At 49.0% G+C, this 27,049-nt stretch overlaps 1 protein-coding gene and 1 long non-coding RNA gene across 8 annotated transcripts in view; one reads left to right on the plus strand and one right to left on the minus strand.

The window, feature by feature from the left end:
- Window positions 1-18,138, plus strand: part of NR5A2 (nuclear receptor subfamily 5 group A member 2) — a 110,595-nt gene extending 92,457 nt beyond the window's left edge. For 4 of the 6 annotated variants that reach the window (XM_032466823.1, XM_032466826.1, XM_032466825.1 and 1 more), the window contains exon 7: window positions 16,529-16,776. In XM_032466823.1, coding sequence (XP_032322714.1) covers window positions 16,529-16,776 — 248 coding nt within the window. Of the gene's footprint in view, window positions 1-16,528 lie in introns of all 6 variants that reach the window. The other 2 variants (XM_032466828.1, XM_032466824.1) reach the window with 2 other exon arrangements.
- Window positions 17,985-27,049, minus strand: part of LOC116659355 — an 81,757-nt gene continuing 72,692 nt past the window's right edge. Inside the window, exon 4 of one of the 2 annotated variants that reach the window (XR_004314705.1) lies at window positions 17,985-18,095. This is a non-coding gene — a long non-coding RNA (uncharacterized LOC116659355). The remainder of the gene's footprint in view (window positions 18,096-27,049) is intronic. The other variant, XR_004314706.1, reaches the window with a different exon arrangement.

Consider the following 27,049-nt stretch of genomic DNA (forward strand, 5'->3'; position numbering starts at 1 on the left):
GCAGGAACCGCTGGTGCGCGTCCTTCCAGCCTAGCTGCCTTTTCTGACCCAGTAACAGAAACACTCTTTGCTCCCCGTGTCCCAAGTCCCATGCCTTTGGGAGTTAGGAATTAATGGTACCTCGTGCTTTTCCCTCTATTGTTTGCTGTCCTCAGAAATGATCTACGCTCTGAGCTTTCTTAGAGTCTCTGACGTTTCGGCTCCAGAAAGAGGAGGGGAGAAAGGAAGGTGGTCCTCCTGGCTGCGCACTACCCAGCTGAAGTGTCCCCGCTCTGCAGGAAGGGGGGCCCCTTGAGAAGGTGAAACATCGTCTGGTGTCCCCCAGCGCCTTCCCGGGCAGCCGGTCTGTTAGGACGTATCGGGCAATGACAGGAGGGTCTTTTTAAGGAAAGCCTTGGGTTCCAAGTTAGCAGGAACCATCCATCAGTTCCTAAGATTGTGCCATGATTTACTGTCAGAGCATCACGCGGTCTCTGATTTTCTGCCTCCCGTGAAACATTGTGCTTTCCTTTTCTATTGATGTATCAACTATAATAGTTACAAGCAGCTGCAGAAAAATCAATAGGGAGCTTTCAACACCATGTACATCAAGTCAGGAGCCGGGCGCAGCGGGAGCGCACCTGGGCAGACCCTGCCCCCTCGACGGGAGCTGCGCCCGCGTGGTCGGTTTCCTCCAGACTGAACGGAAGATGGTGGGAACTTTAGAAATCCTGCTGTATTTGAAACAGAAGAACCGAGAGCCCGGGAAGGGCACTCAAAAGGCACAGAGAGCGTGATCACCTTTCAGAAAAGCAGCCTTGCCCAGACAGGTGAGCATCTGGGCAAAAAGACGCAAACCCCACGTGTTCTGCTTTGCAACTGTCTCCTTCGGGCCTCTGGACCACGGGAGGCTCTCCAGGCTACTCCTCCCCGACCAGCCCCCCCAGCAGGAAGTGACTGACCACTGCCGGGCTGAAAGCTGCCGTAGCCACGGGCTGGCCCGGCCCCACAGTGAGGACCCTGCAGACCGGAGCCGTGTGAAGCGGCATCGTCGGAGCCTTCACCAGCTGCAGCAGGAAGCCCAGACAGACGCATGGACGAAGCTGAGTTTCTCTTCTAGAGCACAGGTTGGAAAAAAATAAAGACTTGGGATTTTAAAGCAACAAGTACCCTTATTTGCTTCTATTCTGTGCCTGTAAATCCAGAATGCTGTAGAACAAAACACGGGAACTGCTCATCTGGGGGACGGGAAGACCTCAGAACCCCTCCAGCATTTGGCATCACCTTGAACAACGTAAAGAGGAGGTTTCCGAAGCAGATCCTCACAAGTCCGGTTCTGAACCACGTGGAGTCAAGTCCTACTGGATTTCCAACCTCAAAATGCACGAACAGTGAAATGCATACAGGCAGACACCCCTCACCGTCTGATGGCCATGAGCCACGTACACTGCGTTCATATTCCACTTCCATGCTCCAGCTCCAGCCCTGGTCAGAAAAATGATCTTTAGATGCAATGTGTTTGTCAAGAAGGCAGGAACTTGTGCCTGGATGATTTCTGCGTCTGTGTGAGAGCCTTGCAGAACAACAAACATAGTTTTTGGAAACGCCACTCGACGTTAGAGAAACAACAAGCTGGTGGAAACCTGGGGCAGGATGGCGGCCTCCCCAGACCGGCACTTGAGGCTGTGGACGCGTCTGAGTTAGAGGGTTGACCTCTTTGGGTTGTTGGAGGGGTGGGGAGGGAGGGAGGAAAGGTTCAATGATGGACTTCTCAAATGTTCCATTTTCTTTCCTATTTTCCCCAGCTTCTGGGATTTTGTTTCTCCCTCCCGTGTTTATATGCTACCAGAGATTGTGTGAGAATTTTAGTTTCCCTCTGACATTCTGACGACAAAGTGAGGCGTCACAGCTGTGGGCACCGCAGCAGGTGTTTGATGTTCCGAATGGTTTGCCCCACGAGGGTGAGGAAGAGATGGGCTCTCCCACGGCCGTGACCTCAGGGCGGGAGAGGCGGGTCCCCCTTTCCCTGGCTAGTCAGGTAGCCGTGACAGCCACAAGGTTAGCCTTTTTTTGTTTTGTTTTTAAATTTTTATTTTATTTACTTTATAGAGGTACTAGGAATTGCACCTGGGATCTCGGGCATGCTGAACACATGCTCTGCCACTGGGCTGTACCCCCACCCCAAGGTTAGTCTTTTTATTCGCAAATGCCAACAATTAAACATGGACACGTAATTCATATAATGCCGACCTCTCATAACGCTCTCGGGCTCATTGATTCTTCTGCTGTTTTCCTGGTGGATGTTTTGCGTGACACTCACATGCAATATACGTATATACGTGTGTGTGTGTGTGTGTGTGTGTGTGTTTAAACCTGCTTTGGAGGCGGTTATCCTGGCTGCATTTGGAGGTCTGAGTCTAACAGAATACTGTTTGGAGGGTTTTCCACCAGGAATCATTGCAGAAACTCTGTGAGCTAAGCTGATACTTCCCTCAATGTCTCGCCCATGCTCTTTTTAATAATTCTGTCGTCAGGCAGCAAGAGTGCTCTTTCCACATCCTCTGTCCTGAAAAGTTAAAAAGAAATCCCTCCGTGGCACACTGAAGCCAATACCAAACACACCGGGGCTGCCCCCGAGCCGCCGGGAGAACGCCCCTGGCACCAAGGCGCATCCCGCGCTGCGCTGGTGGCCGGAGCCACACACAGAGGGCGCGGGGCCCGGCAGGACACCCTGGAGCAGGATGAATCGGCGTGGGCCATGTCGACTCGCTTGCTTGCGCCTCCAGGCTCCTGGCGTCAGCCTGAGCGGGCGCAAGCACTTTCGGAGGTTCAAAAAGATGCTTCATTTTACTGACCCATCAGTTCCACGCTTGCCGGTCTCTCGGGGTGGGGGGGGGGGCTTATGGACTGGGCTGCGGAATATGATGTTGCAAGTCTGGGACCAAGATTCACCAGTGCTGCAAGAGGGGGGAGGGGCTTCCCCCCTCCCCCCGCTCCCATCAGAGACTTCATCTCCCAGGAACAAAGTGCAGGACGTAACGAGAGGCGCAGAATCCCGTGGACCTGGACTCTAACCCAGTTCCCAGCTCTGCCTACCAACCAGCACCAGAGTGGGGCGATAATCGCACTGATCCACTGGCTTGTCTGAGGCCTTGAGTGAGACGGGGCTGACGCGGACGGACACCTAAGGGCGCTCCTCGCAGATACTGCTAGCTAACAGGTCATCCCAGTGACTGTAGAAGCACCGTGCCTTGCGAGCTGAGAGCGCTCGGGCAGCTGTGAGAAGATAGTATGTATTTTTCCGAACATCAAACTGCTTTCCTTCCCACCATGACTTCTGCTCTAATCAGAAAAGTAAGAACTGTTCCTGATGAGACAATCAGGTGGTGAGGGCTTTGTTTGCTCTGAAATCGCGTTAGTGAAGATAAACAGTTGCTCTGTTCACCTCATGCAATCTAAGATTTATGCCTTTTTTAAAGAAACATTTCTAGACACATTTGTCATATTCACAGAGTTTGAAGCTCAGAAGATAAAGTTTTCATTTATTTCACTGTTATAGGATAGACTGGGAGAAAGACAAGCATCTCAGGAATCTTTTTTTTTTTTTTTTGAGAATGTGTTTAATGCTTTGAAGAAGTGCTTCTTTGAAATGTGGGAAATGGAAGCTTCCTTGTTTCTTCACAATCAAAGTGTCGCCACGTCGCAGCTCCTGGAGGAACCGCATGGGTTTCTGAGTCTTCGCTGCCCGTGGTCGCGGCCGGATCGAGTCCCAGTGTGCTGCTTGTGGTCTGATTTCACTGTGCTGGAATTTAAAAATTATCCTCAATTTTCTCAGTTAGTAAGGCTGAAGGACAACACTGAGTCAGGAGATTGTCCAAAAATCAAGTCCTAACAGTTAAGTCCCCTCCTTCACAGGCTGAGAGCCCTTGCTCGCTCCGTCGGCAGCTCGGAGCCGCTGAGTGGTCCGGGGCTGCCCTTGAGCTTGATGTGGGCACAGTCACGAGCCACCCCGAGGCACATGAGAAAAGCTTTGGTGTTTTGTCTTAAGCCCTGGGTACTGAAGGTTGGAAATACGCACAAGACAGGGCAGTCCCTACCGAGGGCTTGTGACCGCGGGAACGTGCACAGGGTCAGAGCATCAGGACCCCGTCCCTGACTCCCATGAGGTCTGCTCTCTGCGTGAGCTGGCCGGCTCCTCGGGCTCAGGGAGAGCCTTCTCTGCGCCTTCCTTGAGAAGCACACTGGGTGGACTGGAGGCGGAGAAGCTTGCCCGGGCAGCAGAGTCCGCCCTGTGGATGCGATGGCTGAAGGTGCCTTACAGCCCCGGCATTGTCCTGCCTCGCGGTACTTACTGGTAAAATACATTTAAAAGATGAGGAAGCTAAGCAGTGTCCAAGGTCAGCTGGCCAGTGCAGGGTTCACAGATTTAAAACCATCTCTTAGTGGGGGGGTGTAGCTCAGTGGAAGAGCACGTGCTCAGCAGGCACAGGGTCCTGGGTTCAGTCCCCAGCCCCTCCTCCACTAAACAAACCAACCAACCAACCTAGCTCTCCTCCCCCAACAAAAATTAAAAAATCAAAAAACCTCTTTTCAATTGTCCCAGCCGTAGAAATGCCAGGATCAGAAATCCCCCTAAATAATCAGGAGTGACAGCTGGCGACAGTAGAACCCCAGGTGCTTCGGCATCTCCCGACTCCCGCCTTCCAGATGCCAGGAGTGGCAGGATGTGAGGACCGCCCACTCGGCACTCCCTTCCTGTGCGGGCTTAGAATTGAGCACGATATTTTACGAAGCAAATATGATCAAACGTAGGACATTGTAATATCAGGACGAACACTGTTTTAGCAAAATCCACAATCACGGTAAAGAGGGGGAGGGGTAGACAGCTTCCTTTGCAAAATGTTTCAAGCTCTTAAAAGTTCTCGGACTAATCTTTCCTGTTACTTTCTCTGCCACATGAGTAAGCAAACACAAAGTGATTTGTGATGGATTTTCCTGTCTTCCACATACAAGAACATGTCCCTAAGCAGATGGATGAATTATTAAATTATGTCCAAAAAATTGATAGTGTTTGGGTTTAATGACCTTGTTAGGTGACCAGGTTCCCTCTCCCTTAGTTCTCACCCCAAAGCCCTCTCTTTTCTCTTTACAGTCAAAGGCTTCATAGTAAGGATTGTGCAGCTGCTTGATTTTTTCCCCTCATTCGACCTCTGGTCTTACTGAGCAGAATTTTAATAAGCTGAGGAAAATGAGGTAATAAGTAACAAGCATATGTAGCTCTTAAAGAGCAGTTTTAACTCTACAACTAGAACAATCTTGGATATTTAGAACAGAGCGTACAAATACCGGTTCTCACGTGGGCATGAAGTTGCAAGCGCTTTGCGGACTGCGGTGTTACTTTTCAGTACGAGTGGAAGCAGGACGTGCAAAGTCCCACAGACCTCCCTAACTCAGAGCAATCTGACTTGGCAACAGAAAGCTGAATCCCCACGCAATTAAAAAAGTACAGTTTTTAGTGCTCTCAACCCAGTGCTTTCTCTGAAGCCATAGTGCTGGCGCAGGGGGTACAGTTAAAAGGCGACTGGGAGCATCAGATGCCACGTTGAAGAATTCCTGCTCTGATGGGTTTTCCTCCCAATCCTGTCGTCCATGCAATAGTCTCTTTCTCAGACAGCCAGAACCACACCTGATAGCAGTGTTGAGGGAAGTGAGAAAAAATAGACGGAAAGAATTGGATAGGAGTTCAAGGAATTAAACAAATACTTTATTCTCAGAAATTATAAAACACAATAAGCCTACATTTCATAGAATACCTTAAAAAAAGGCCTTTAACGTTTAAAAAAGGGATTTTTAAAATAGATGGCACATTAATAGTACTTTTAATTCCTTGAATGTCTGATTCTGCTGCTGGTTTCAGATAGAATTTACTTCTTATGAGTTGGAGATTCAGAATACAACACAGAAAGGCATTCTTTAAACTTCCTGTCACAAACAAAACCCAGACGCAGTGTCCGAATTCGCACAGGGTTCAAGTTGCTGAGTCTTAATTAGTGAGCCAACGACCGAATGCGGGCGTTTACCCGTGGTCTCTCTTGCTTTTTGGGAGGCAAAATTCCCAACCTTGTTACACATCCTTGTATTGACTTAACTGTAATGTGCTTCATTCTCTTAAAATAATCAATAGTTATTCTTTCAAATGACGAGTCTGTTATAGTCACGTCTTGGGTTCGAGCTTCTGCTGAAATGAGTAGGGTGAGAACTGGGAACCCCGGGCGGCAGCGGTTCCCCAGGTGTGTGGTCCACTCACACCTAATCGCAGCCGCCATGGGACGTACGGAAGCTAAGTCACGGCGGGGATGTCCCCACGGGCCACATCCGGGTCTGGAGCACAGCCGGATGGTGGACACACACCTGCGTCTTCCTGGCCCCAGATCGACCTACTGTCTCATGACCTTGGTGCCGGAGGACTCAGTGCAGCAAGATTCCCGGGGACTCCCGCCTGTCAGCTCTGGGCTCTCAGGTCTGAGCCATGCTAGTTACACAGAAGAAGCTGGTTGTTTGAGGGAGCTTGTCGAATGCCTTGTTTCAACAATTCCACTTGGAAAAGATTTTAAAGAGTGTCCTACTGCTCTTCAGTTTGAAGCAAGCTTCTTTCCCCTGTGGCGCCCTCTGGCCGGCTCATCCCCGGCCCTCTCCCATCCCTCGCTGCCTCCCAGACCTGGAGGACGGAACACTGGCCGGAACCAGCCTTGTTTGGGGACTAAAGCCACCCCCGGCCCCGCAAGTGGACTAACACGCGCCTTTTAAAGAACAGGGTTTCTTTCACGCGCTGAATTATGAAGGAGTATTGATTGTGCGGGTAGAAATATCTAGGCGACCACACCCTCGGTCTCCCAGGCCGCCACCGTGCTGCGGGGAGGCGCTTCCAGCCAGCTGCGCGCTGCCAGCACACCACCTTGTTTGCTACACGTGCATTTATGTCTCAAATGTTACTGTTTCCTCTCCCCTCTTAGAAAGGGTCTTTCAGGGAGCCAGTAAGAAGGTCACAGAGCACAACCAGGGCCGAGGAAGTCGGACTGATCTGGGCTCTTTGCTGCTCTCCCACAAAATAATATTTTAATTGGCTAAGCTAATATTTGATCCACAGTCATAAAAGTTTGAAATCAAATAATTAAATGCAAATACGGTCTTCATCCCAAAGATGCTAAGAATGCCTTGAAGCGAGTATTTTTAACAAGAACTGTTGGACAGCACGCTCTTGTAAATTTCATCAGACCTGAGGCAGTGTTCCTCGTTCGATTAGCTGGAAAGCTGAATTTACCCCGAGGCAAACCAGACGTCTAGCCCCGGCTAAATTCAACAACTGGAGCTTAAATTTGGCTTAATATATCCCCACTTGGATCTGCCTGTTTAATTCTCTTTCATATGATAACGTTGGTTTATTCATACTCTTGACTTAACACCTGAATAAACTGAACCCCGTATCTTATTCAATGAGAATAGGACAACTTTGCAAAAACCGCAGAAGTTCCTGAATGGAAATCAGATGCCAGGTTAGGGTTCAAAACTGTTTTAGGATGTGACTACGAGAATGGAATGAGGCGCTTTTCTGCGAAAGACGGCGTTTTATGAGTGTGGACGATTCATGTTCTGCGGGGACAGATGGCCTTTGTACCCCGATAAGGACTCGGGTTCCCAGGGCCGGCCGGCCAGGGCAGCTGCGATGCTGAGAGTCGTGTGCACTTGAAATGTCACCTAGTTTACTTGACATTGTATGTATTTGCCCTGAGTATTAAGTCTCTTTGACGCACAGCTTTATTTGAAATTTAGGGGGAAATCAGGAAATTGCCTTGGCCCATGTGTGCCCCTTTAAATTCTGTTTCCTGGCTCAAAATACTCAATTGATTCCCAGCCAAAGACCTTTTCCTTTTGCCTCTCATCCTCCATGCATTTGTACGTGGTTTTCAGTATCATCTGCTATGTAGACGTTGATACAGCATATGATCTGTTTCAATTCTTGATCTTAAACTCCTTTAGCTCATAGCCTTCCTTCCTCAGTTTAATCCCTAAGAATTCTGGAGAACAAATTGCAAATGTATATACAGAACAAACTAAATGTTCTTCCGTCTCCTGTTCGTTGAATGCGGTTTCTCCAATTTTGAGTCAAAACATACTTTTCTGGAGATAAATGATAAGAAATGTTCTAAGGTTAGATCTGAAATTGGTCATGAGTTTAAGGAAGTGAGGAAGTCTGAAACTGGTTAGGGTCTGGTCGCTGGGACAGTTGGCTCGTGGAAGGTGTTCAGTATATTCTTAGGGAATAATTTGCACATGGCTTATATTCGTGGGGGCTTAATTCAGATCAGCAGGTTTAACAGTGTGTGTGCTGGGTGTCTTGCCGTCCAAGAGAACACAGTCCAGCGGGGCAAGCAGGGCACAGCGACTGCGGGATCAGGAAGATGTGATTGGACATGTTTGCAAGATCTTCCAGACACAAGGGGAGGACTGATGTGTGAACTGACGTGAAAATATATTCTTTCTTTCAGCAAGTGCCAAGTGGGTCTCCTTGTGCCTAGGCCTGGGGAGGGCGACCACTGACCGGGTAGAGACATGTCATCCTCCAAATAAACAGGTGACCATGGGACACCCAGCGCCCCATGTGATGGGCACACAGACTGTGCTGTCCAAGCCACAGAGATGGGTTTGGGGAAGCTTCTGGGGGACACTGGGGTAATGACTGGTATCAGAGAGCCAGGGAAGGGCAGGCTCAGAGGACTGGAGGGGCCAAGCTCCGGGCTGCACACTTGAGTTTGAGATGCCTCCGGCCATTCAAGCAGAGACGTCCGGCAGCAGCTGTGCCTACAGAAGGTGGTAAAGCTGCACCCTTCGGCCTGGGGCCTCGAGGCGCCGGGGAGGGCGGGGAGCGTCGCGGACGAAGCACGTGCTCTGCACCTAGAAAACGCCGACGCGTTGAGAAGAGCAGGCGGGCTTGGCCCGGCCGTCAAAGTTCCAGCCAGGAGTCCTTTTTGAATCTGTTTCCCTAGAAAAGCACAACATGTAATGGGGTTCAAACTCAATGGAGTTTGAAACAGTTTGTAATTTAGGCCAAAAACCCATCCTGGAGAATCCAAGTCGAACCCAGACAGTGGAGTGAGAACACAGGTGCCAGGCTCACAGGGAGAACGCAGAGCGAGGCCAGGGCCCGCTGTGTGCTGACCCGAGTCCAGTGCCTTCCTTTCAAAACTTGGGTTCACAATCCCAGAGTCGTGAGCTGTCGGGGCCGGGGGTGGCCAGAGAGATCTTCAAGTCCAAGCCTTGAAGACGAAGAAACTTGAAGCCCCAAATAGTGACACCCTCGTGATCACAGTTAGAGGAGGAACCGCAACGAGAAATCACGATATTTGATCAGCGAGGAATGTTCTTTTCCACTGGGGGGGGGGGGGGGGGCACTGCCTCTTGAGAGTGTCATGATACGGACGTGAAACTGAGGAAAGGGCAGGTGACGTTCTCTGCGAGGATGTCTCCCGAGCCTGGCCTTTGCGGCCACCACACGAGGCGCCGCATTCACAGCGTTTTGTGCCAAGTCCTTGTCTGGTTGGGGAAATTGGGCTTGAAAATGAGTAAAACAGGGTGGAAAGGTTTTCACTGAAACTTAAAACTTCGGTTTTGTTTCCTTGACTATTCTTTGTGACTGAGAATGGGTAAACGTGCAAGGGTGCCCGCTGCCTTCCGGCAACTGGAAGACGGCAACATCAGAGGCTGTTTTGTCCGTGAGATCTCACGGCCAGGAGAGTGACCAGGTCTCTGCTGGGGAAGGTCACCTTCCAGAAGTGCACCGCAAGCAAGCGAAGTCTCCAAGTTTTAGCGGGAAAATCATAGGAAAAAGAGGGCCTTGTGAGCATACAGGTAGTTGTGCGTGTTTGACAGGTAATTCGTATTATTCACGTTTACATGATTCATCTCACTGTTCTGGGCGTGGGGTTTGGGGGGTGTTTTTCTTGAATGGAAGCACAGTTGCTTTAGCGCTGGCCTCAGGTGCACAGCACGGTGACTCAGGCACACACACACACACGCGCCTGTCTGGTTCAGATGGGCCACTGCAAGGTGCTGAGCACAGTTCCCTGGGCTGTGCAGTAGGACCTTGCTTACTCTGTGCACAGTAGTGAGTACCTGCGAATCTTGAACCCTCACTTTATCCCTCCCCCCCGTAACCGTACGGTTGCTTCCTGCGTCTGCGTCACAGTGTCGCTGAGACAGGCAAGGACAACTTTTTGTGCGCCGACTCGTGCTTGGTAGGTGGTAGCACCTTCTCCAGTCTCTGGGTCTGTCCTGAACCTCGAGATCTTTTTAACCATTTAATGTCTCTGCGTCTTCATTGCGTAACACTTGTAATGCCTTCTCAGGACAGACTCGTTTGCAAGTCAGCCTTCCCCAAATCCCAGCCCCAGGCCCTCCTCTCCTGTCGGCACAGTCCCACCACCTCCAGGGCTTCAGCCGTCACCCACCCCCTGACGAGTCCCAAACTGGGACACCTGCCCAGCCTCTGCTGACGCCGGGACCTCTGTCTCCAGCCGTCTCCTCTGCATCCCTAGTGAACATCCCAGTGCTTCTTGAACTGAACACGGTGCCTCGAGTTGTCCAGTGCTGCCCCTCGATCTGCTTTTCCTCCTCTTGCCGGAGGGGTGGCCACCACCTCCCCCCACTGATGGACACCCAGACGCCACCCAGCACCCAGGACCTCTCCTGCTCTCACTTCATCCCGGGCGGACAGCTGCTGAGCCAACCATCTCGATGCCTTTCAAGTCCATCCCCACCCCCGGGGCCACCACAGTCCTCCCTTCGTGAGTCTGCCCCATCCTGACCCTGCCTCACCTGCCCACCCGCTCCCCTCCTCCGACACTTTCTCCATCAGAGAGCTGATCGTGTGCTTCCTTCCGAAAATCTTGCGATGCTTCTGTGCTGCTTTCAGAATGAAATCCAGACTCTCTCCGACGGGCAGTGTCTGAAACCTTAGGGTCTGTCCTTACCTTGCCCCCACCCCCGCCGCCTCCTCCGTGAAGGGTAAGCTGCTTTGCTCCAAGGCCCCCGCTCCGGCGGCTCTGAGGCTCTGTGTGGGGCGCCCCAGCTGCGCTGGCCTGTTGCCCCCGTGCTGCCCGGCTCACTCTCCCGTGTCGCTTGCCCCCAGGCCCTGGGTTAAGTGCCCGTCCTGGGTCTACCCGGGACACCCGGTGCGCCTCTCCAACGTGTTCGGGAAGCCCCCCGACCCGGGTCTGTGTCTGGCACCCTGTGTCGTCAACACCAGCCACGGGGCTTTCTGAACGAACGCGTGAACGCCGATCCTGGGTGCATGTCAGGTAGGAAGTACAAGGTGCACGTTAGACTGCTTCGCCGTTTATACAGCGCCAACCCGTTGGAAGGGCTTATTTCTCCGTACGTAAATAATACGTGTGCTCTGTCCACATTTTCCTGCCAGAGTGTGGCATTTTCTTACTGGCCGTTTGCATGTGAACTCACTGAACTGTATGTTCCCATCGCTAAACGTAGGTCTTGGCTGACAATCACATACACATACACACACATTTATGTACAGGACTTAATAGTAACTGATTTAAAACTTTAAGTCTTGCTGGAAACAGAGTAGGAGCTAATCTCAGGCGTGGGCACTGCAAATGCCCACTGCAGCTGGCCACGAGCCCTCACGCGCCGCGTTAAGTGAGCTTCGTTCACGTGAAAGCAGCCAGCGTGTTGCTCTCCCAAGTTCTTACAAAATTATTCATACAAGTTATTTAAATAGAACCCTTTAAGAATAATTTTTGAATGAATTCTTATAGAAAATTCACTTCTTGTCTCCTTCTCTGGCTTATCAAAGGGGAGGGTCTTCTGAGGACAAACTGGAAAGCAGTTATTCATTGTCATCCCTCCAAAAGCCTCGAGGAAAAAAGGTTCTCTGGGTGCAAAGTGGTACCTCTTTTTCCCACTTCTGTGTCCTTGAACGACACAGAGGAGACTTCTTTTTCCCCAGGTGTGGGAAGTTAACAAAGATAGTCATATTCTCAGGCCATTTGAGCCCCCCGGTCCCCCGGCCCCCGTGCTCAGCAAAGGCGCCGTCTCTGACAAGAGCGTGCTGCACGGGAGGGTCACCGGCTGCGCCACGTGGCAGGTACCAGGGAGGCAGAAATCAGCGTGTTCATCTGCAGGGCCTGAATGCTGCGTAGGACCAAAAAGCCAGCTGTAATATATTCAAGAAGACCTAAGGGTTTACTTTCCAATAAGGATGGGAAAAATCTGAGCACCCCCACTGTGAGCTTCTCGTAATGCTGCTTCATACAAAAAGTTGGTAATTAGTCCCTGAGTGAATAAAGTAGAATAGATGATAAGAGGTTGATACTTAAAGGAGAAGCCCCAAATGCTTTTGCGGGTCATCAAAATTTAAAGGCGCTGGAGAAAGGGTCGGGGATGCTTCTGTCTGTTTACATACAGTTTCCAGCTCAGAATTTGTAATGATGGGGTTCATTAACTCGTGTGTCTAAACTGTATTAACATGAAGCTTAACTAGATTTCAAAGGAACACACAGAGTGCCAAACGCAGGAGACTTTGGGATCCTGCATCAAACATCACAGAAGAACCGGGGGCAGTTTTGGTCTCCTGTCAATCTCCACTCATCCAACAGGGTCTCGCTCTAAAATCCAAAGCGGGTGCAGCGCTGCTTAATAGGGGAGTGAAGAGCAAACATATGGCTTACACGTCTGAACATGAAAGCGAATCTATGTACGTGTGTGCATGACTGGGACGCTGTGCTGCGCACCAGAAACTGACACACTGTAACCGGCTGTTCTTCAGTTAAAAAAAAGCAGAACCGACCAGTGAAAACCCTCGTTGGCAAAACACGCGACCCAAGACTTGACGATTCAGGTCACAGAAGGATTCACCAAAGGATTCTTTGACTAGAAAACACCATTACATTTAAAATATTTTATTTGTGGGAGAGATCTAGTGTATAAATCAATTTTCAAGTTAGAAAAAGAAAAGAAATTGGTTTGTAAGACACGTAACAACTAATGGAATAGGTCATTTTACAACTTTATCCATCTTGTACAAGTACACCTATAAAGCAAACGTTAATTGGAGAAATCCCTGAGGATGCCTTGACTAACATATAATATGTAACATGGTTCTCACCCACGGTGCTGACAGTTTATGTAGGGAAAGTGACAGTTAATAAAGGAGAGCGAGATGCAGTGAGCAGAACACGGAGCTGAAACAGGTCAGCAGTGATGCAGGAACTTCTCGGCCAGGGAATGAGAGTAAATCAATCAAACCCTTTTTCTTTCCTGCTTTGACCTTATAGCTGAAATATCAGAATCATCGCCACTAAGTTACAAGTTGCCTGTACAGACATAGAAACAAAACAGGCATTCAGTAAGTGAGCACCTTTGGGGCAACTGGCTCGTAACTTTCGTAATGTTTAATGATAAATCCGTAAAAATAATGGAATGGAATAATTAATCCAACTCTGGTGAACTTTAGAGAGGAACTTACTATACGGCCAAAGTATGGGAAACCTAATATTTTCATTCAGAAGGAAAATTGCATGGATTTTTAAACTTTGGGGAGAAAGGTACTAGTTTGGACCAATATTCACTGAAATTATCCAGCAAATGCTGATCTGAAGACTTTAAATGATCATTCTGTAATACTAATAAGCAAATAAGCCAGCACGTTGGATCTGTCCTTAATATTTGTTAGCCTGTTTGGTTTTTTTCTATAACACAGTGGCACAATTTATCACAGAAGGTTGAACCTAGTACAGAAAAAAATACATTTATCAAAAAAAAGGTTTCAAAAACAACTTTCTAAAAACGGCTATTATTCATTTATCTTGCATTTTATAGTGTGCAAATCCCTGCACCCTCCCTAGTAATCTCTGTGACTACTGCTAGCTTTTCTTACTGTGAGAATCTCTCTCATTGTAGCAGAAAATAATACTCCATTTCAATTTTTTTTCTATGATTGTGTTAAAATCACTGTAACCCCGGAAGTTGCCTGGTTAGTTTTTGTTTTTTCTTTTTCAACTTCTCGGTGGTGTGCAGGAGAGAAAGCTGAGTTCCGCGCTCTCGCGGCGGTTTGGAGGGTAGCGACAAGCCAGGCCGAGAGGTTTGTCACCGGGGAGGGCCGAGCTCGGTGGTAGGGCGCATGCGTGGCACGCACGCGACGCCGGAGTCGATCCCCGGTACCTCCATTAACAAAAATAATAATAAAACAAATAAACCCTAACCTTCAAAAAGAAAAATAGTTCGTCATAATTCAGATGAACCTACTTTTGAGTTACCGGTTGTCTGCCGTGGTGCTGCACGAGGGACCTACGTCTCCAAGCGGACGCGAGCCCGCGGCGGCAGGCGGCCTGTCCTGCGCGCGGCCCGCCGCCGCCTTGCGCGCGTAGTGACGCTGCTTCCCAGGTTACGTGTGGCCCTTTTGAACCAAACGGGTTCTTGCGTCATTTTCCATCTGACGTACTTCACTCAGCATAATACCCTCTAGGGCCAGCCATGTGGTCGCAAATGGCAAATATCTGGCAAATGGCGCAATACTTGTATTTTTAAATAATGTAAAATAATTTTTAGATGTTCTAGATGGGATAGATGGAATTTTTTTTTATTGAAGTTTGATTTACAACATTTTGTTAGTTTGGAAAATGCTTTATTAACTGTCAAGGGCCACCTGTGTCAAAATGTCCAGTGGACAAGACCTTGGCGGCAAGATTTTTTTTCTTAATTTTTTTCCAACTTTTTTTTTTTTTTTTTTTTTGGTAATGGAGGTGCTGGGGATTGAACCCAGGACCTCGCACACATCACTCTACCCTGGAGCACTACGCTGCCACCCACCCCTGGCCACCAGTTTAATGCCACAGGAAGACACAGAGCTCCGAATAGTGTAGTGTTCATCTGTTCATCTCATTAACAAATAATCAAGTATTTTTCATTGTCCATTTGAAATAGATGTGGTCTCCAATGCTCACACTCACTGTGTATTCAAGTACTAATTCCTCACAGTTGTTCATTTGGGGCAGAGATTTGGGGATGGAGCGGGGAAGCATGTTTCATGCAAAGTTGTGGCTGCAAATGTAAACACTGAACTCTTCCTCAACACACTGGGACAGCAAGTGTAAGGCTGCATATTGCAGCAGCATTTAGATACCAAGATGGGGGTATGGCTCAGTGGTGGAGGAGGCGCTTAGCAAACAGGAGGGCCTGGGTTCAACCCCCAGTCCCTCCATCAAATAAATAAACAAACAAACCTTACTACTTGCCCCCCACCAAAAAAGAAAATTTAGAGATACCAAGATGGACACGCACATACATGCAGGCTAAGTTTGACCACATATAGTGACAAAAATACTGGATATGAATTGCTCTGGTAACTCTTAGCCGGGTTTAGTACATTTAACCTTTTAGTTGGCATATTATGTGGTTTTCTACTAAATCTTTCTTATTTACTTTTGTCCAATTAGAAAATAAAGCAGAGGTGGGAGGGTGGCTTCATCTGTTTACTTTCTTAGCACAGCCATATGTAAACACACACACATGTCTATATGTTCCTTCCAGAGGCTTCTATATACACATTGCAGAAAAGCTGCACTGTTAACATAAACAAACTCCAGAAGAGAAATTCCAACGTGACCGTCTTCCCTGGCTCATCGTCTGTGTACGTGTGTCAGTCCCTTTTGACTCTGTTTCCCTCTTACTCAACATTTGTGAGGACTCGTAGGGCAGAGGGCCACCAGGAGTTAGGCTGAACCCATCTTCTCTGTAGGAGACCATGACCAGGAGGGGAGGAAAAAAAGTCTCAGACTTCAGAAACCACACTCAGGTTAAAGGGCACCGGCCATCCTGGCTTGTATTCTGCCTAAAGGACAAAGCTTTCATTTGATAAAGATCATTAGTCACCGAGATATATATTTTAGGAGTTCCAGGAGCGCTGATTCTGTTGGCAGTCACTGGAGTGTACCAGATGGTTCATTAGCATAGACTAGACAAGTCAAAGGCTTTCAGAATCATTTAGAAAATGTCAAACAGAAACAAGAACCCTGTCACTTTTTATTAGAATTAACTACATCAGACCCTGGACACAGATTTCACCTTGGGTCAGAAAAATTAATACAGAATTATATGAATTGTGCAATATACTGGGTTAAGATAGGTCTTTCTCCAGGGACTCATTTGCGGGCAATATATTATGATCCCCCTACTTTAGGAATCCTCAAGCCTTTCCTTTTGTAAGGGCTGTGAAAAGGGCTGACCTTGCTCAAAACCCATTGGTGTCTAATTGATCTGAGGTATAGGCGGAATTTCAACAAGACATTCTTCTAAAGCTCTTTTGTGATCATTTTCCCAGGAAGCTTGGTGAAGTGGGGCTTACTGAATATTCAGCAGCGTGTAAAGTACGCTTTATGTCAGGAGGAAAATGCATCCATGAATTGAACACACTGACGTCGTAAACAGGAATTAAGACGCCATTTAAATAGTGTGCTTTTTTTTTTTTTTAATCCAGATGTCAAAAACCTTGAGAACTTCCAGCTGGTGGAAGGGGTCCAGGAGCAAGTCAACGCTGCCCTGCTGGACTACACCATGTGCAACTACCCGCAGCAGACAGAGAAGTTCGGGCAGCTGCTCCTCCGGCTGCCCGAGATCCGGGCCATCAGCCTGCAGGCGGAGGAGTACCTCTACTACAAGCACCTGAACGGGGACGTCCCTTACAACAACCTCCTGATTGAGATGCTGCACGCCAAAAGAGCTTAGCCGCAGCCCCAGGGCGCCAGCGTCCAGAACAGAGAGAGATGGGGGGGGCGGGGGGGCCAGGAGGAAAGGGGGAAACATGCTCCGAACTGCTCCAAGCAACACTAATTAAAACACTTGGTTTAAAGATACTGAATTTTAAAAGGCGTAATAATCAAATACTTAATAGCAAATAAATGATGTATCAGGGTATTTGTACTGCAAACTGTGAATCAAAGGCTTCACGTCCCCGAAGGATTCCATATAAAAGATAATTGTGATGGAGCGGAATGAGCTCACAGATGGATGGCAACGCCATGTCAGGATAGAACCGGACAGAATGATTCTTGTATATTTGAACTGATCTCCGCTGTGAAGAAATTGAGGGACTGATCAGTGTTGTTAATTAGGTGTATGCAGCGGGGGATTTGAGCTTACGGAATCCCTCCGTGGTGAAACTGACCTGAACCCATCGTCCAGAATCCATCGGCTGCACCTGCAACAGCCCTTCTCTCTTCCCCTCGAGGACCCAGCACCTTCTGTCCCGCCATCTGGGAATCTGTCCTGAGGACTTGCGCTCAGCCACACCCCCGAGTAGCACCACCAAGTCATGAGAAGCCTAATCTTGAACGTCTGTGTTTTAGGCCTGCAAACAGCTAATAAGAACAGCCTGTTAATGTGTTCGCGTACCATGTTAAGTACATTCTGGTTTGTTCTGTCGTATGTTCGTGTTAAAAAACAAAACAAAACAAAACAAAAAGCTGGTGGTAGCCCTCTTCTGATCTTACGTAAGCATTCATGACCATCCAGGGCAGGGACTACAGACTTTCAAAGCTTTAGCTTAAGCACTGCTGGATTTCCTGGAAATTTCTGCCTGCAAGGCTCGTTAGAATACATCAGCCTTTTTAACCATCGAGGTTTGTAGTTCATTGAAAAATACAACGTGAAACACATTTTGCTGGCACGTCAGCCACAGGTGTAAGCAGCCTAAGACAGAACTGAAGCAAGTTGAGCAAAGCAAAATAAAAGATGGAGTAAGCAGATAAATTGACTCTGTTACATTTGAACGTTCCCTACACATGGTGTGGAAACAGTGATTTTTACAGAGGGCCTGGAAAGATACTAAAGCGATCAAGTCTTCCCCAGAAGGGAAGGGAAGAGAGCAATACCGACCTTGCTAAGACGTAGACCACAGTCTGCTATAGAACAGATACTGGAGGATGAAGACTTGCGAAACGAAGTCTCCAGGCGACGCTGTCAGTGCTACTCACAGGCGATGCCACAGGTGTGGAAGTCTTGCCTTACTTCAGTTCCCAGAGCTGGCTGTGCAGATGCGGACCAACCTTTGTTGAAAATAAAGTATTAATACTTTAAAGTCAAATAAAACATAGTGTTTACATTCTTTAGGTCCTTGGTGGGGAGGGGGGAGCTGTGATATTACGAAATTGCTAAAGCAGTAATTTCCTTAATGTTATTTTTCTGATTGCTAATTATTTTTAACAGTACTTAATTATTGTATGTCGTGAGACACTAAAATCAAAAACGGGAATCTCATTTAGACTTTAAATTTTTTTTTTTGAGATTATCGGCGGCACAATCATTTGTAGAAACTGTAAAAAAAAAAAAAAGTATCTCCTAGTCCCTTAATTTTTTTCATAAGCATTTCTGGCTTTTGAATAGTTTATTTATATTGTACATCATAGTTTCAACTGTAGACAATTCTGATGCTAATTTATTGTTCCTTGGTTTCACCTTTGTATAAGATATAGCCGAGACTGAAGAAACCAAATATATGTGTTTATTGTAGCATGTCTTCAAGTTAGTGGAACATAGTTCAGGGACAAAGAAGGGTCTTAATGAATTAAAATCATTCTTGATTAAATGTCTGTAAATCTTCATAATTCTTACCGTAGTTTATTTAATATCTATTGTAAATTATGTGACTTGTAGCTTCCTCTGTTTACGAGTAAATTTAACAAGGGTGGAGTCTTCCCTGGGTTTTCTTTCCAAGCATCGTAAGTTGTATACCAAAGATATTAGTTATGACTTCTGTGTGTACAAAGAGGCTTATTTTATTATTTTTATTAATCACCTCTAATACTCGTCCACGGGAAGGGGACCCTTTAGCTGAGCCACCTCATTAGAGGCTCAGTCACCCATGTTACTTCCATGGCTCAAGGGACAGTGAAAAATAGCTGAGTCCACATCCAAAGCATCAAGGACACAGCAGCACCTTCCCTCTCCCCAGTGAAACACCACGCTGGAGAGGAGCGGTGTCGGCAGTGGATGAAGTGGCTCCATCGTGCACGTGGAACGTGGGTGGAGGCAAATTTTGAGATATGAGGGATGGTTATTTGCAAGTTTTTAACGCTGCAAAAAATAATAATATATTGATTCCCAAAATCCATGTTTTCTGATTTTAAATATACAATATTCCCCGCTGACTAGTACACCTAAAAAGGTCACACATCGTTATGTTGTAACTGGTCAATTACCCAACGAGAACAGTTAGAAAGAAGGCGACCCGCAAAGTTCCAGCCACACTGCTTGGTGACATCAGAGGCACGCTGATAAACAAGGATGCCACTCAGCGTCTGTGGTCCACGCACGGCTGGCATGTGGCCTTTCTCTAGAGCGCGTCGTTGACCGGTTTGCAACCCGACGTTTGCTTAGCAGCTGCCTTATCAATTGCAGGATCGATCAGTGAAGGCAGACTCAGACGATGGGCTTTGGCTTGGCCCGGTTTGTTGTCAGTGGTCTGTGTTCCTAAACAGACAACCTGTCGTGTCTGAATGTCTGTGCTAGGTTGCTTCTGCCGCTAGCCCCGGCTCTGAACCCGGGCCACCTGGAGAGCGTGAAGTCGGTTCCTTGCTGACGTTACTTCCTGTCTCAGTGAAACACATATTGTCATGTCAGTTCTTGCCAGGAATTTCTCAACAAAATGGAAATTTTTTTTCAGTATTTCAATAAATATTGATATGCCCAACCTGATTGTTTTTAACAGTTTTTATGCTGTCCTCATTGCATTGGGTTCTAAAGCTTCTAAGTCACTAAGGTACTCGACTAGGGATGGACTCAAAAGAATTCCCCGCGAAAAGATGTTTTTCCCTCTCTGGACACTGTCTCGGGTGGTCCACTGTCCCTAGTTGGATGCTTCCTTGAGGCATTAAACTCAAGCTGTGTGTCACCTCTCTGTACGTGAAATAAAATATTTTACATCACCTACTGTGACCACTGATGGGCAGAAAACTCTCACACTGTCTGTTCCTGCAGAGCTCACCGATGGTGCCCTAGTAACTTTCTCAAGTGCTTTATTAACTCAGCTGATCTCAGATCAAGTTCCCCGAGGTATCCTCCTCCTCCTCCCCTTCCAGCTTCTTGCTCCAAGTGACACCCCAGTCCCTGGAGGAGCAGGGCTGTGAACCCAGGAAGTCTGACTCCAGGACCCCCACTCATCAGTACAACACTATACTGCCCCAAACCAGGGTGACTCTTTAGATTTGCTTCAAAGGGAGGAGCTATATTAGAGAAAATCAGGCATCGAGTCACCACTAGGTACTCAGTTACTGATTCCAGTATCAATACCTTAGAAACATGAAAGTCTTTACATGTCCTGGTGTTTAGACCTAAAAATAACATCTTTTTGTGCCAGAAAATCAGCCTCCTTCAGTACTGTCGAGCCTCTGGAGATGTTTGAAGCAAGAAAATACCCACACAATCCATTTTGGAAATGCACAATTATCTCTATTACCAAATATTGCAAGAGCCACGAAACACTTAACAAGGCTTCGAAACCTGGCAACCCCACCTTCCCATCCCTGCCCCGGCCACAACCAGCAGGCGTCGTTACCCAGCTGCCAAGCAGACACCGATTTTAATTAGGGTCCTACCAAAAAATACCAAGGAATCAGACCCAAGACGCCATACCTAAGGTCTAGTAGATTACAGAGCTGAGATTTTTAATCAACTAAACAGTGCCCTACAAAACACATCTCCCTTAACAACCTCTTATGAGGAAGAACTTAAAAAATTCTTGCTTACATTCTATGGACTATGAAAAAACATGTACATTCATACTTAGTTGAACTGCAATTTAACATCTAGAAAAGTACAGTTTGATCAACTTTTACATACATACACGCCCAGGTAATCATCCCACAGGTCAAAGAAGATATAGAAAAATTTTTAATATTTTTATAAGTGGTTATATACAATTTTTTTAAAATGATAGAGATTTTCTAAAGCCCAACCTGCCCACCAGCAGGGTCACTGATGAGAGCAGAGACCTCACCCCCATCACAAAGTTGCTAAATCCATTGGCTTGAAGCAGCCCTTGAGGAAAAAAAAAGTTTCCGCTGTTGTGCATTTGATTGTTCTATTTGATATTCGCAGTAACTTTGAAGAGGCTCGTACCTTTAACGAAGCCTGACGTTCAGTTTGAAGCCATCTCCGATGCGTGCTTTTATGAGAAACATGTGGAGGGTCGGTTCTACGTAGTGCAGGTCAAACTGCTCAACACTTAGTGATTCTGACATTTCCCGGGAATAATAAAGACCAATTTTCCTTATAGCTTAACAGGAAGTGTACAGTTCAGTCACTCAAAATAAATATTCTTGCAGTGCTTGAACTGCTTCACTCAGGCCATTTGTTTTATGTTAAGTTGGGAATTAATAATGCAGTGACAGAGATCAGGCTATGATTGTTGGCTTTGTCGGTAGGAAGGCGAAGACTGGTCTCTGAGACGCTGCACGTTTAATTGTTGCTAGAAAAGGGAATGAGGGGGCAGGGCACGGCTCAGAGGTAGAGCGCATGCTTAGCATGCGCGAGGTCCTGGGTTCAGTCCTCAGCACCTCCATCAAACTAGATAAGTAAATAAATGAACTTAATTACCTCCCCCTCAAAATTAAAAGTGAAAAAAGAGGGAAAGAGGCAGACAGGGGTGTAATTAGACTAATCTAGGAGCAGCTCCGAGGCGAGTTCGACACTAAACGATCAAGAAACCAGTAGGCGAGATGGCTGGGCCCTCCACACTCCCCTCCTGAGCTGAGGCCATCGGGGTTCGGACCCTGGGCACCCCGGCAGGTACTGTGGGTCCCAGGCCAGCCTCCCTGGGACACTGGGGCTGAGACTGTCCCCAGGACCACATCAGTCAGAAAGAGCCAAGGTGAGAAGGGAGTCGTCCTCCCAGGGTGCGCTGACACCTGCTCCGCAGCTACCTTCGCCGCTTTGCAGAGCCCAGCCGGCGGTGCCTGGTGGCTCCGTCTGCCCCAGCTCAGGGGAAGCCCAGTGCCGACTAGGCCGGGCCCTCCCAGCACTTCAGCGACAGGAACTGAGGCCCCCCAGACCCCCCACGACCCGGGGCCACCCCTCCCCTCCTCCCACACCGCCTCGGCATCCACGTCCCACCAGGGGCCCTCCTCGTTCTCTCCCGCATCAGCGCCTCCCCTGCAGCGGGAGCCCGACCCGAGGCACTTCTCCCCTGAAACCATGCGGCGGACTGCAGGCTGGTCTCCTGCCCTCGGTCTCACGCCACCCAGCTGCCGGGGCCGTGCTCCCGCCCCGGAGCCGCTGAGTCCTCCCCCTGATGCCGAGCGTCTTCGGGAAGCGCCCCGCAGCGCCCCCCGCAGCAGGGCGCCCAGCGCTCCCAGCCGCCACCCCGGCGCCGCCCCGCCCCCACGCCCGCCGGGACCGACCCCGCGGGGCTGCCCCCCCTCCCCATCACCGGCTCTTTCCTACCTCCGCCCGTTCCCGTTCACGCACGCGTGGTCCCAGAGGCCTGGCCAACTCCCGCCAGAGTCCCGGAGACCGTCCTGGCTGCCCCTCCCCACCCGTCCACCCCATCAAACTTGAAACCCCAGTTCTGGGCCCCAGACCTCGGCTGTGAGCCACGCTCTTGTCTCACTGTGCTGGCTTCCCAGCGTCGCCCCCACGCTCTGGGCACAAGGAGCCCCGGCCCGGAACCTGGGGAGAGCAGGCGCAGTACACAAGCGTCGCAAAAGGACACAGGGCACTGCTCCCCTCTGTCTCCTTGACGCTGACCTTGAACGTCTTACAGGGGCCTGGGATCATCTCGCTCATCCAGTGTGCGCACCCACCAACTCTGCATCACAGGTGAATTTCAGGGATGGACCCCGTGTGTGCCTGCGTGTCACCTCCCATCCTGAATTAACATGCGGTGAATCCAAGAGCCAGGCGGTGAGAACGCCGCCACCCCGGCGATTCAAGGCGCTCGGCGTGTCTGCGCAGCGGCTGGAAGAGCTGGACTGTGCTCTGCGGCCCCGCGAGCAGGACCAGCAGGAGGAAAGCGGACAGACAGCGCAGGGAGGCTACTTTCAACACAACGCGGAGGGGAGCGAGTCCAACAATCAGGGCTGTTCGATAATGGCACCAACGCTGTTGGAGGCTGGCGGGTCCCGGGGTCTGTTCTGCCTGAGGCTGGGGTTGAGGTGGCGCTGGGGGTGTGTCCTGCAGGGGACGGCGGCTCACTTTTAATGACCCCCAGAAGGACAGCCCAAGATCCCACCATGGTCGTCCCCACAGACGGGTCCGAACCTTCAGGAGGGAGGGACCTCCTCCCTCTCTTCTTCCCTCCGGGGAACATCTGCTTGTGTCTGCTAGCTTGCCAAGATCCTGGCAGGCTACCTCCAGCCAACCCCAGACCTGAGCGTGCAAGCCATGAATTTACAAAGCTCGCGCCAGCATTTATGGGGGACCCAGGAAAGAAATCACAGCCTGACCAGCAGGTCAGACCAGCTCATCCTTACAACCAGGCAATAGTTAACATTCCGAAAATGAAAGCATCTACTTTTTGAAAACTTCTGTCCATCCATTCAAAGCTCCCCTCCACGTCTGCTGGAGGGAGGGGCAGCTCGTGGCGGCGGCGGGGGGGGGGGGGTGCTGGCTCCCCTACGTACACCCCCGTCTGTGGGAACACAGTGCTCTGGGGTCTGGTGAGGTTTCCAGGAGGGTTGCTGGTTCTTGTTTTCCCAGCCCTTCTGCACAGGGCTTCCTACCAGCTGGCAGCAGCGAGCAAATTAAAGGGGCTGTCCTGGAGAAACCCACAGCGTCCCTAACAATGCCTTAACTGAAGGAAAAGCGGTTTGTTTATGAACCTGATATTTCTCACCTGAAAAACACTGAGCGTTGATTATGTCCAGGAAATCTGATGTGGTTGAGGAAACGCATCCAAAGAAAACACACCAGAAATGATTCATGAAAATGACAGCATCTCTCTTTAAGGACTTACTATGTGCTAGGCCTTGTGGGCTACACACTACGACAGACTTGTTAGTTGTCTCCCAAAACTCCAGCCTTCCTTTTTGCCTGGACACATGGGTGCCCAGTTAAAGACTACATTTCCCAGCCTTCTTTGCAGCCAGATGGGCCCACATGACTGAGATAAGCTGCCAGCGATGCACTGATGGACCGATGGACCGTGAGCGAAATGACCATCCCCACATCTCAGTCTTCCCCAGTGTCAGAGACAAGCAGCCTCCCCTGGACTTTGGCTCTTATCTCCTCCCCTGGCTGGACCCACGATGTGGACAGCAGTCCAGGTGACCATAGGAGCACTGAGGAGCAAAAAGATGGAAGCACCTGGGACCCCGAATGACCTGGGACCCCCACTGACCAGACTCAGGTGAGAGAGAAATTAACTGCTCTTCTTCAAGCCACTGGATGTTGGGGTCTCTTTGTTTCAAAAGTTTAGCATTTACCCTAATACAACAAAAATGATTTTACTTAACCGGTGGTAGGGCATGGTTCACACGGTTCTGTTTGATTCCAAACCCTGTGCTTTGAACCTCCTAAAAGCACAAACCTGAGACATCCTGCAGGACTGTGTGCATTTCATTACAGAGCGTTTATTTTGGGACTCAAGAAGCAATGGGGACAGGTACATTTTTAAAATTGTTTTAATAATGGCACCCAAAACACAAAAGTGTTCTTTGCCTTAGCAGAATGGGCGTGAGCTGGCTGAGAACCACTGGCAACTAAAACAGGTGTTCACTGCCCAGACCCCTGGGGACATCCACAACATACTAATTCTTTGAGTCCTCCCGAGAAAACTCTAACTCAAAAAGACACCGGCACCCAAATGTTCATAGCAGCAGTGTTTACAATAACCAAGACATGGAAACAACCCAAGTGTCCATCGACAGATGACTGGATAAAGTTGTGTGTGTGTGTGCGTGTGTGTGTATGTAGTGTATGTATATGTATATGTGTATATATGCATATATATGCATGTGTATGTACGTATATATATATAATGGAATACTACTCAGCCATAAAAAAGAATAAAATAATGCCATTTGCAGCAACACTGATGGACCTAGAGATCATCATTCTAAGTGATGTAAGCCAGAAAAAGAAAGAAAAATGCCATATGATATCACTTCTATGTAGAATCTTAAAAAAAATGACACAAATGAAAAACAGAAAGACTCACAGACACAGAAAACAAACTTATGGTTACTAAAGGGGAAGAGGGGGAAGGAATAAATTAGGATTTGGGATTAACATATATACACTACTATATATAAAACAGATAAACAACAAGGACCTGCTGTACAGCACAGGGAACTATATTCAATATCTTGTAATAACATATGGAAAAGAATCTGAAAAGAAATGTACGTATATGTAAAACAGAATCACTTTGCTGTATACCTGAAACTAACATTGTAAATCAACTACACTTCAATAAAAAAAATTAAATTAAAAAAAAAATTCTTGGAGTCTTACCTACATGAGAATTGGGGGTGGAAAGAGTTACGTGCTACCTTCTCCACAGGAACCATCACCATAACCACCACCTCTTGCCCAAACTTTAGCCCTGACCGTGTCTTCCAGAGCTGCCCTGATTTTCTCAGACTGCGGTCTGACTAGTAGATTCCCTGTTTACTTTATCACAAAGTCATTCGAGAAACATCCTTTCTGCATTCGTTATTGAGGACTATGTGAATCCCAGGCAATGTCATTTACAAAGAAAAATCATTCTGTGCCCGCCCGCCATTTCAGCTCACAGACCTTTGTCATCCGTCCACTAAGTTCTCACTTTAAAAAAAAAAAACCTTGTCCCAAGGAGTTTCCCCAGACATAAATTAGGCCTATCAAAAGCTCTCTGCTAAACAGGCAGCGGCTTCTATAAATAAGTGTGGAAACACGTGTTGCGCTGCCCCTGCTGCCGCTGTAACAGGTTCTCTTTCCCCTCTGCTCCTGCCCTGTGGCCTCGTGTTATCCGAGTGTCAGATGTTCCTACAGCCATTGTGTGGCCTGGATTCCGGCCAAGCTCCCTGGGCGATGCCTGGTCAGCGCTCAGTCCCTTAAAGGAGCCTGAGAGTGTGCAACCGCCTGGGGCCGGACATCTCACCTCCCGACCAGGGCTGCCAGGCACCGGGCCCCAGCCCACCCAGTCCCAGGGCCATTTATGGATAAAGGACGAGGATGGCGCTGCAGGGCTGTGCCCCGACGGGCTGAGCCCTCATTTACTAAGATTACCTCCTTGAATCCTCGCCACAAGCCTGCGAGGTGGGCATCATCACATCCCACAGTGGCATCAGGGGTGAGGAGGCCACAGCTGAACCGCTGTGGGCCCCTCGGGCGGCCCCGCAGCGGGGGCAAGGCCGGGATGCAGCCCCGGCCCCTTCCGGGCGCGCAGCGCCGCGCGGCCACTCACACCCCGCGAACCACGCGCGGGGAGCCGGGCTGCCTGGCTCAGCCAGCCTCCCCCTTCCCCCCCGCCAGCCGAGCCCCACAGACGTGCGAAGAGGAGGCTGCAAGACACACGCGGCTCGCGGGGTCGTTCCACATGGGTAACAATAACCGCCGCGGTGGAACGAAGCGCGCACGTAGAAACAGCGCGCCTCGGGGCTTCGCTCTCTCCTGCCTGCTTCTCTCGCTCGCTTTTGCTTTCAGGCAGAGGGGACTCCGATGAGGGCCTGTGTCATGTTCCACACTAAAATGCAGACACCTGATCCGGCCGTGTGGGTGCCTAAAATGTGGCTGGCCGGGGAGAAACTCGTGTGAGGTGCAATATTTAAATGGGGATGGGCTCACATGGGCAAAAAGGCCTGGGCACCTGGTTACTACTGAGGGGCGAGAAGTGGGAAGGGCGGGGATGGTGGGGGAAAAGGGACAGCCCACTGGCAGAGTAAGCTTAGCAAGCAAGAGGTTCAGTCCCCAGTACTGCCATCAAAAAATAAAATAATTTTTAAAACTTTAAAGATAAAAGAAGTGGGGACATGTGCTGCAGGAGTTACAAAGAAAACAGGAGCCCAGAAGGGACAGAAGTCTG

This window comes from Camelus ferus, chromosome 23, assembly GCF_009834535.1.
Source record: "Camelus ferus isolate YT-003-E chromosome 23, BCGSAC_Cfer_1.0, whole genome shotgun sequence".
NCBI classification, from domain to species: domain Eukaryota; kingdom Metazoa; phylum Chordata; class Mammalia; order Artiodactyla; family Camelidae; genus Camelus; species Camelus ferus.